Genomic DNA, 11,289 nt, shown 5'->3' with positions numbered 1-11,289 from the left:
CAATCACAAAATACCAAATTTGCACAGAATATAGATAACAACATTGCAAGACTTTAATTTTACTGCTCAGACAATTTTCGACTACACAGAAAAATACAGTCGAAATAAAACCCCGTCGAATTCAAAATACCCGGACAAAAATCTCCAGAAAATAACCAAAATGTGCACACTCGACACGTCAACAACATACAGAAAGTTACGCGGTAAAAACTGAACCAGACGGAAAATACGGACGAAAATGCCTCGCCAAAATCAAATCCGGACAGAAAATACCGCCAAACATGACGGTTCTGAAAATTGAGAAAGACGGATTGTGCCTTACCTTGCGTACAACAATTTCCTGAACAATCTCTTCGGACGAAAACAGCTCCGCGTCGCCCGAAAATCAACTTTTGCAAATTTCACCTCGACTTTCTCTCTCCTCGGCTGATATTTTCGTTAATTTTGATTTTTCTCTCTCCTCAAAATGACTGATTTCAGCTTTATAATACACAGATCGGCCCGGCCGATCGCAAGATCGTCCTGGTACGATCTGAACAAATCAAATCGTCCTGGACGGTTCCCAGGGCGGTTCTCAGGACGAAATTCTTGCACTGAACTGATCGGCCTGGACGATGTCCCTATCGGCCCGGCCGATACCTACAGGAAAATCACCTGGAGCAATCTGGACACATTCTGGAGCAAATCCTCAACTGATCATCCCAGGACGATCCTGGAGCAAAAACAGCACTTTACACAACGTTATAAAAATATGCACCAGTAAATGGTTGCCACGTGTGCTATATGTTAACATCCCCCTTCAAACTGATGGCTGCGTAGTAGCTGTGAGTTTGCTTGATATTTGCTTGAATCTTTGTGTTGGTAATGCCTTTGTAAGTATATCAGCAAGTTGGTCATTGGTACATATATGGTGAACTGAAATTTGATTTTTCTTGATGTAGTCCCGAATAAAATGGCAGTCGACTTCTATGTGTTAGGTGCGGGCGTGGAAGACTGTATTGTTTGTGAGGGCTATGGCGGACGTTTTATCGCAGTAGACTGTGGTAGGTTGTTCTTGGGTTGTATGGAAGTCGTTCAGGAGCCGTTGAAGCCACAGAATTTCGGTTGTTTTGGTTGCTAGAGCTCGGTACTCGGCTTCGGTGGAAGATCGTGCTATTGTGCTTTGTTTTTTGACTTTCCGTGAGATAGGTGATTGTCCAAAGAAATTGCAGAACCTGGAGATTGAGGTTCGGTCATGTGAGTTTCTTGCCCAGTCGACATCAACATATCCCTGTAGAAGAAGATTATCGCGGGATAGAGGAATACCTGTGTGCGTGGTGCCATGGATGTACCGAAGTAGCCGTTTGAGTGCTTCGTGATGGATTTTGAGTGGTTTTTGCATGTGTTGACATAGTTGTTAAACCGCGAATTGTATGTCAGGTCGTGTTAGAGTGAGGTACTGAAGAGACCCGATAATTTGTCGGTATAGGTGCGGGTTGTCATAAGGATCGGTGTTGTTGTTGTGAAGATTTATTTTGCATGGGACCGGTGTGGAGACTGGCTTGGATTGCGACATTCCGGCGTGTTCAATGATTTTCTTTGCGTAAGTTTGTTGATGGAGAATGACGCCGGAATTTGTTTTGTGCGTTTGGATCCCGAGGAATTGAGATAGTGGTCCTAGATTGCGCATCTGAAACGTGTTGTGTAGATTAGAAAGAAGTTGATTAATTTCGGTGGTGGAGTTACCTGTAAGGAGGATGTCGTCGACGTAGATAAGAATGTACATTCTTGTGGAGCCGGATTTGTAGGTGAGCAGGGATTGATCCGCATAGCTTATTTGGAAGTCGTAGGTGAGCAAGTGGTTTGAAAGAGTAGCATACCACTCCCGAGGAGACTGTTTGAGTCCATATAATGCTTTCTTTAGACGACAGACGTAATTTGGATGAAGTGAGTCTTGGAAACCGGGGGGTTGCTGCATGTAGACAATGTCGGAGAGAGTCCCAAGTAGAAAGGCGTTGGAGACGTCTAGTTGGTGGATGACCCAATTGTGATGCAAAGCTAAGAGGATGAGGACCCGTATGATTGGCATTTTTTCCACCGGACTAAATGTCTCGGTGTAATCTATGCCATATTCTTGTGTGTAACCCTTTGCGACGAGTCGAGCTTTATGTCGGGATATGGTGCCATATGAATTGTATTTAATGCGAAACGTCCATTTGGATCCAAGAACATTGAACGAAGGATTGGGAGGAACCAGTTCCCAAGTGCCTTGTGATTGAAGCGCCTGAAATTCTTGGGACATTGCGGCGCGCCATTGTTCGGATTTGGCGGCTTGGTTATAGGTGGTGGGTTCAGTTATGATGTGATACGTTCAAGAATTGCAAAAGAAATTCATTAAGAATCACAAAGTTTACCAATGTAAGATTAAACTTTCGTAGGTTAAGATTCAAGAAATTTCCATTAACGAAATGTTATGATAAGCAGTTACAAGCTAGTGTTTAGACACAATTAATGAAAGATCTCAAAAGCTACACAATAAAGCAAATGCGGAAAATAATAGAATCCCACGGCTAATGTCTAGAAAGTTCACAACGAGTACCTTGCTCACTCACACTCAAGTCGGGCTTAGCGGGAGAAGGCCTTTAACAAACTTAACGATGCCACGAAGACGGTGGCCACATCAATGGCCTTTAGCCACGGAGAGGTGTACGGAGACAAGGATGGCGTGAATGCTTGATTGTCGATACTCCAATCGTAGCTTAAAAATCGTCGGTCGATGATGCTCACAAGAATCGGGACAACTCTCTCCAAGTATTCTTCAACTGCAGCGTCATCTTCAAATCCTACGTCAAAACACAGAGATCGTAGGATATTAATGCTTCCGTCGGCATCGAACACTAATCCCCACTCAAACTCCGGATCTGCCATACATGCTTGATGTTGGAGAATTCTTCCAAAGAGAAGAGATTTAAGTGAGGTGAGGGAGAATCCTTGCGTTGGGGGGGTGGGGGGGTGATATGAGGGAGGAGAGGCCAGCGGGATTTCTCAGGAGGAGGAGGAGGTTTCAAGGAGGAGGAGGAGGTTTCGGCCAAAGTGGGAGAAGGGGAAATCTAGGTTAAACGTGGATGGCAAGAGAGTTACTCAAATCTGAAGTTGATTTCAGATTTTAGTAAATTAGGAGTGAGTTATTTGAAATTATTTTCAAATTTCAAATCTAATTAAGGGAGATTAATGAGCCATTAATGGGGCTCATCAATAGGGGTGGCCGGCGGCATGCTTGGAGGGAAGGAGGTTTGAAATCTTAAAACTGGAAATTAATTTCAGTTTTAAGTAATTTGGGAGGGAGAATCTTTGAATTCAAATTAGGATTTCAAAACGGTCAAGGTATTAAATAAGCAATTAATGGAAATCACTCCATGGGAGGCCGGCGGTATGCATAGAGGAGGAGAGAAGGAAATCCATGTGGAGGGGTTTCCAATTTAGGATGATGACGTGGAAATACAAACATAAAAACTCCGATCTAATTTTAATTTGAAATTAAGACTCATTCAAAAACTTTCCTAAATTAGATTTCCAAATTAGGAAAGAATTTGAAAATTTAAATTTCAAATTTCAAAATCGAAGCATGCGAAGAGAAGGATCGGACGGGTGGGAGAATTCGCCGGCAAGGTGGCCGGCGGCGGGTTTCTCTAAGGGCGTCGGCAACAAAGGCTTGGGTAGGGATTTTATTGAGGTGGTAGAGGGAGAAAATGGTTGAAGAAAACACAAAGTAGGTGATAAAGAAAATAACCACGAGCCGCGGACTCTTCCAACGACTGGTGGGCCTTGCGATTTGCTCCACTTGAGCTCTCTCACCCTTCTCTAGCTCTCATGCAAGAAGAAGAAGATGACATCAAATTTCATTCAAATATTCATTAACCTCAATACAACTAGGAATGACCTATATATAGGTCCCAACACAAAAGAAAATACAACGACTATATTGCCCTTGGGGCTACAATCATGACTCAACTCATACTAAGGGTACAACAGGAAACTCCAAGAAATAAGAGAACAATGCATAAAGAAAATACATAAATAACTAGAAATATAATATCTGAATCGTGGCCGTCGATCTGCGCTGTCTCGGGCGATACACATGCTTGAATCTCTGATTGATGTCCGCATCAGGTTGGTTGCAAGAGATGAGCTAGATCAAAGATTTTCTTTGGTTTAGAATGGCCGGTTTTGAGTCTAGTAATCATATGATGGCGCTGTGTGAGTGTTGGTTGATCGGGTTCAGTGTGCTGAGTGATGTCTTCGGGCTGTATGCAAGTGTCTGGTCGGGTGGCCGAGGTGTCCTGGGAGAGTGTAGGCGCTTGGCTGTGTGAAATGAAGGTTGAGGGAGGATTGTTGCTTGAATGGGATATAGAGGAAGGTATGCCAGAAGTTGGCACCAGTAGAAGAGGCGGTTTGAATGACTGTATTGTTGGATTAGGCGTTGGTTGAGTTTGGTTATGAGCAAATTGTAATGTAGCTTCGTTGAAGATGACGTGGGTTGAGGTGTAGATTTTGTTTGTTGAGGGATCGAGACATCGATAACCCTTTGGGAAGTAGCATATCCGATAAATACGCAGGGACGGGATACGGGAGACAGTTTGTTTGTGGTGTAAGGTTTGAGCCACGGATAGCAGAGGCATCCGAAGACTCTGAAATAATTGTAGTCCGGTTGTTTGCCGAAGAGTAGTTCGTGAAGAGATTTGAATTGCATGTTAGGAGATGGTAGAGAGTTTATAAGCAAGTTTGCGGTGAGAACAGTATCGACCCAAAAATGCTGTGGTAGGGATGCTTGGATTAATAGGGTGCTTGCGGTCTTGATGAGATGACGGTGTTTGCGTTCGGTGACTCTGTTCTGCGATGGGGTGTACGAGCAAGTAGTTTGATGGATTAGTCCTATGGTGCGGCAGTAATTGGAGAATTTGTTATTTATGAATTCGCTGTTGTTATCGGTGCGGAGGGTGCGAATGTTGATGTTAAATTGCCGAGTTATAAATTTTTGAAATTCAATAAATTTTGTAAAAACTTGACTTGTGCGTAATAGGAAAAATCCATGAGAATTTAGAGAAATCATCTATGAAAGAAACATAAAATCTAAAACTGTTATTAGATACAATGGGAAACGGACCCCATACGTCCGAGTGAACTAGCAAGAACGCAGAGTTGGTAGCAGTCGTGGATCTTGAGGTGGGTAATCTGTGGCTCTTGGACATCTTGCAAGAGTTGCATTCAAGACGAGTGACTTGGATGTTGTGGTTGCGTTTGGAGATGGCTGCTAAGGTAGAAGCGGCTGGGTGGCCGAGACGTCTATGCCAGAGATCCGGGACAAGTTGAACGGAGATTAGAGCTAGTTGATGGATGTGCTCGGCCGGATGATTTGGGACTAGAAGTGGGTATAAGCCATTAATAGATGGACCCGTGAGAAGACGGCGGTGGATCTTTCGGTCCTGTATTTCATAGACGTGAGACGAAAAAGTGAGAATGCAGTCGTTGTCGTGGGTTAGTTTATGCACCGATAGGAGATTAAAAGACAGATTCGGAACGAGATTAAGATTCTTTAGTTTGAGACTACCTGTTGGGGTTGGGAGAAGACCTTTACCGGTGTTATGAATCGGTAGTTGATGTCCGTTGCCAAGAACGACTTGGCTAGATCCGTTGTAGGGTTGAGATTGTTGTATAGTGTTGGGGTCGGAGGTTAGATGAGATGATGCTCGACTGTCGAGAAACCACTCAGATGATGCGGACTGAGTTGGTGTTGTGAAGAGTGCCGGAGTGGGTTCTGAGCTGTAGTTTTCGTCGTGGCGATGCCAACACTTGATCGCGGAGTGGCCGAACTTGCCGCATATTTGGCAAGTTATGGACGGACGGCTTTGCTGGTTTCCGTGGGGTTGATTGGAGTTATTATGTGGACGGTTGTTAGGTCGACCTCGGTATTGAGATGAGCGTCCTCGACCTCTGCCGCGAGCGGCTGTGAGAGCCGTTTGATTTCCCCAAGATTGAGGGCTTGAAGATCTTTGATTGTTTCGTGTGCCGGATTGAGTTCTTCGCTGCAAAGAAGAGAATATAGTTCGTCGAGACTTACCGACCGCATATTTGTGCGAATAGCCGTTTTGAAGACTTGGTAGGTGTTTGGTAGTCCATTAAGGGTATAATGGATGACGTCCTCGACGTCGACAGGGGCTCCAGCAGCGGCGAGTGCGTCTACTTTTGATTTCACATCGAGAAGATATTGCGTCAGATTCTTGTCTTTCATAGACAAGAAGTGAAGTTCGTTCTTGAGATGAGCAATTCTGGAACGCGTACACGATTGAAGCCGAGTGTCCAACGTGTGCCAGATTTCGGAGCAGTGGTCTATGGAAAGGACGTAGGGTAGAATCGCCGGAGAAATTACTGAGTAAAGTGCTGCTGCGAGGTTTTGATCTATGGAGATCCAGGTGTTGTAATCTGGATTCGGAATCTGTTGTCCGGAGCTTGAAAGAATCATGGGTGGCGGGGATGAGGTGGCACCCGTCAAGAAGCCTTCGAAGCCATTGGCTCGAAATAGTTACCACACATTATAATTTCTCCTCTTAGTAGTATATATATATATATATTTTGGGACATTTAGGTCATTTAAGGCAAACTCACACACACAACGCATACACATAGACTCGAACCCTGGACCTCTTAGTTGGAAGCCTAAGCTCTCAACCAATAGGCTAAGGACAATATATAGAAGAAATAGAATAAATAAAGTACACCTAGTCTAACGTTACAAAAATATGCACCAGTAAATGATTGCCACGTGTGCTATATGTTAACCCAATAAGGTTTGATTTGGGTTAGCTTTTTTTTATTTCTTAAAACAGTTTTTTAATATAAAAATTTTTAATTTAAATTTTTTTTTACTAAAAAATTGCTTTAAAAAGAAGAATACATCACTCATGCAGTCATGCTTTTATATATAATTAAGAAAAATAACCAAAAAAAAAAAGAAAACAACACCTTTTTTTACATTGATAATGACAATCACTGTACACTCACCACCCATAAGAACTTGGATTAGATTAAGGTTTGATTTGAGATAGTTTTTTTGTTGCTTTTTAAAACAATTTTTTAGTATAAAAATTTCATGAGTTAGAAAATTTGGCACTAAAAAATCGTTTTAAAAAACAATAAAAAAGCTATCCCAAACAAAATCTAAAACAAATCAAGTGATACATGTTGGATCACCTAAACAATAAAAAAAATCCGCCAAGTTGCAGCACATTTTCAACCCAACCAACTTTATAAAAAAAATTGGAAGCGCAGAAAAATACTGTTGTGTTAAAAAAAATTGTGAGGTTCGACTCAATCAAAATAACCTCTCTATGAAAGATTCAATACTAAATGCCCACTTTTCATCTTGATTGGAGAAGACGAGATTACAAAGTTTTGATTACTATGCTGACCTGTTGTGAATGTGATGCAGAACATGTGAGAAACAGGAAAAGTCACTGATTTGTATTTTACAACATTATTTAACTCTAATTCAACTGCATTAGTGCCCATATAATCTCAAAGTGATGTAATTAACTTCCAAACTCGTACAATCATATCAAGTCTTGAACTTCTTGAATTGGAATGTAGATATAAGCCCACACGAGTCTAACAAATGTGAAAAAGTCTGACCAACCAGCATAGCTTCTTTGTCCTTGTCCATGGCTGCGGCCCAAGGAGCCCTCAGGCAACGGGGAAATTATTGGGTCAAGTCACCGGACTCATCTTACGTTCGCTATTCACAGTACTGAATTCGGTACTGTGAAGTATTGAGTATCGAGCAGTACTGAGCTCGGTACTGAGCAGTAAGTACCGAGCTCGGTACTGCTTGGTAGTGCTCATTTTCGAGTAAGAGGTGATGTAGCACATTTATTGGGCTCCGAACACGTCCGGTGACCTGACCCGATAATTTTCCCAGGAGACGACAACACATATGCAACGACTGATCGAGTTGCGGCCAAATGTATCATAATGAGTCATTAGAAGTTTACATTACAGAGGATCAAGCATCAATCAAACTAAATAAACCTCAGTTTACTTGTTATTCCCTAGTTTCCTTTCTTCTTTGTTATTGTAATAGCTCAAATTCTTACGGTTGAGGTATTATTTATTTTAATCTAATGATCTCACAATTTTATTCTGTTAGGAAAACTTTTAGGGGGGTGTTTGGTATGGGATTTGCCTTCACTTTTAAGTCGGAAAATCCAGCAAAATACCTTTAGGCGCGCATCTAAATCCGGCGACTTCGTAAAACCTGGATTTACGGATTTAGGGCATAAATCCCGGTAAATCCGGTAAATCCTAATCCCACTCTTTCCCGGATTTAACGAGATTTACGGCCGGAGAAGAGCGCGAAAGGGAGAAAGTTATCTTCAAAGCCAATGACTCCTGCTGTTGCATCCCATCAAAATGTCGTAACTTCCAATCCGACTGGAAGGTAAAGTCGTCGAAGGAGTGAAGTCGAACAGCCACGAAGGAGCCAAAGAAGCAACGCGTGCAATCTCTCTACACCTCCTGCGAAGCGACCGAATAGCAACGACAAAAATAGAAGATGAAAGGCAAACTCCACGAGCCTCTTAAGTTATTACTGCTTAACTTAATTAATATAATTTGAAATAATAATAATTAAGTAAATAAATAATATAATTAGTGCATAAAATAATTGTCTAATGTAACTTAATTGAATAATTAATAATAAATTAGTAATTAAATATAATATAATTAGTTTAATTAAAATAACTTAAAATATATATATCATTGAATATATAATTAATAGTGTAAATAATAATTAATGAGTAATTTAAACATAATAATTTTAATAATCATACAATTTAAATTCCTAACTGCCATAAATCTTGAAATATATTGCCAAACATCTTCTCAGGATTTAACAGGATTTAACATTTATCATACCAAACACTTTTCAGGATTTATTAGCCTTAGAATTTACTAAATTCGGATTTATACGATTTACTAAATCCTACTAAAGTTAATCCAATCTGATACCAAACACCCCCTTAAGGTGTTCAACAAATTATGATTGCTCATGCATGAGCATATTTAACTTTGGAGTTTCTTAATATAAAATTCTAATCGTTACATCAAAAAATATCTCAATATTTAACCATTTAGCTTTATTCTTTTAAGGGATTTCTTATATTCCGATAAATCAGGGTCATGTTAGTGTTGCTCATTTGAATTCTTGGAAGGATAAATTATTCTGTGCGGACATCGAACGCATCTCTCGTCCGGAGATCAATCAGAATGCGCCACGTCAGCGTGATACCTAACGGCACCGAGCCGTTGTACCGAGTAGAGGGTGACGTGGCGTACTCTAATTTGTCTTCGAATGGGCACGGAATAATTAATCCCTTGGAAGAGTCTCTGAAAGAAGAAAAAGATCATTCGAAACTCTGCTAGATCAGAATCAAATTCTTTATTTTTTTAATTTTTAAGACATTTAAGCCACAGAAGACAAATACACTGATACATGTAGAAATAGAGAATGCAAAGGAAATAAAAGAAGAAGAAACCTCAAACTCTTTCTTATCTTTCTTACCGAAATTGATACAAAGAGCTTCTTTATATAGAAGCATATATACATAAAGAAAGCTATTTACAAAAGTAGTATAAAGCATTCTGGAATATAACAGGTAACCGAATATAGCCAAATGTATTATTCTAATTGTTGTGTCCAGGAGTATTCGCGGCGGTAGAGAAATATAAAGTTTATCATCTTAGTGTTGTACGAAAATCTGGCACGCAATCAGATAAGAGAAAGAATCTAGCATTTATGAGACGCCAAGATTTTTACGTGAAAAACCCCTAAAAAGGGGGAAACACCACGGGGTCTAGCCCAGTTTGAATGAATCCACTAGTATTGTATTCGATTACAAATGAGGCCCTTCCTTTGAGGAAGGCATAGGTTTGATGTACATTATATGAAGTACATTACATATTGGGAATACAAAGAGTCACTGTTGACGTGTTCGTTTGGTCGGAAGGACCGTAGTCGGTAGGCGACGTAAGTCAGGAGGACCGTAGTCGGCTGGCGACGGAGGTCGGAAGGACTGTAGTTGGCGGGCGATGTAAGTCAGGAGGACCGTAGTCGACGGGCGATGGATGTTGGAAAGACTGTAGTCGGCGGGCGATATAAGTCAGTAGGACCATAGTCGGTTGGAGACGGAGGTCGGAAGAACTGTTGTCTGAAGACGAAGGTCGGAAGGACGGCATCAGGTAGAAGTCCAACAATGGGAAGAAATCCATCTTCATATAGACGTCCAGCGAAGTTCGATAACTATTCAAAATCCGACGTCGGGTAGAAACTTAGCGAAGAGTGAAGGTCCGACGTTTGTTGGTGGCAGAGGAGAACTCCGGCTTCACTTGGGCGGAGTTTCGGCGTCAGGAGGGAACTCTGTTGTTAATTGGGAAGAATTTCAACATCACGTGGTAGTTGGGCAGAATTCAGGCGTTCTCCCGAATATCACGCAGAATCCCGGCGTGTTCGGGCGGCAGGACGAACTCTGGCGGTGGTCAAGGAGGAGATGGTTCTCCTTTTCCCCTTCTCTTCCTCTTCTCTTCTTCTTCTCTCTCCTTCCCTCCTCCCCTTCTTGTGAAAAATGAGGGATCTATTTATAGTTTTTCTGGAGTGGCATGGCTTGTAAATAGGTGTGAGATCAGGGGCGAATTGGGAGTGGTTTGAATGGACGGCCGATATGGACCCATTTGATCATGCACCGTTTGTTATTCTTTTGAAGGCCTTAGTGATGTCAGAATTTGCCGATCTTGGTCTCGTTGGATTCGTATCGTCGAGCCGTTCAATTTGAGTATAAGCTCGTTAAAATCGGAGACCGTTTGGTAACTCAAATTATGGTTTGAACCTTCCAACAACGCTTTGGGTCCTTGATTTGGATTCATTTGGGCTCGGATTGAGTCGAATTTGGTGTCGTTGGGTTCGTAGTTCCAAGACGCTCAGTTTGACTATAAGCTCGCTAAATTCGGAGTTTAAATGCTCTTGATTTTAATTTTTGAAAGTTTCCGATTAGATTTTGCCTCGTGATTCGTGCTTGTTCAAGATAATTTTCTGAGAATACATCAGTTGCCCCCATATTTTCGGACGTCGTAGCCTCAGGAGTCCGAAAATATGCGTCACAATTTTAGAGGATTTTTTCGAGCGAGTCAGAATTAATCGTGTGTATAGGAGCTCCGAACGGCTTTGAAAGTGCCGAAATTAAATCCGGAACGTCAAAAAAAAAA

General features: G+C 41.5%; 1 protein-coding gene across 1 annotated transcript in view; it reads left to right on the top strand.

The window, feature by feature from the left end:
- Nucleotides 1-6,497: 6,497 nt before the first annotated feature.
- The window catches only part of LOC110107017, a 9,322-nt gene continuing 4,530 nt past the window's right edge, over nucleotides 6,498-11,289 (top strand). Inside the window, exon 1 of the mRNA XM_020837146.2 lies at nucleotides 6,498-6,558. Within this exon, the coding sequence (XP_020692805.1) occupies nucleotides 6,498-6,558 (61 nt within the window). The remainder of the gene's footprint in view (nucleotides 6,559-11,289) is intronic.

Source organism: Dendrobium catenatum, unplaced genomic scaffold (assembly GCF_001605985.2).
Source record: "Dendrobium catenatum unplaced genomic scaffold, ASM160598v2 fragScaff_scaffold_716, whole genome shotgun sequence".
NCBI classification, from domain to species: Eukaryota; Viridiplantae; Streptophyta; class Magnoliopsida; order Asparagales; family Orchidaceae; genus Dendrobium; species Dendrobium catenatum.
The sequence above is the reverse complement of the archived record's forward strand: the minus strand, read 5'-3'. Positions and strand labels throughout refer to the sequence as shown.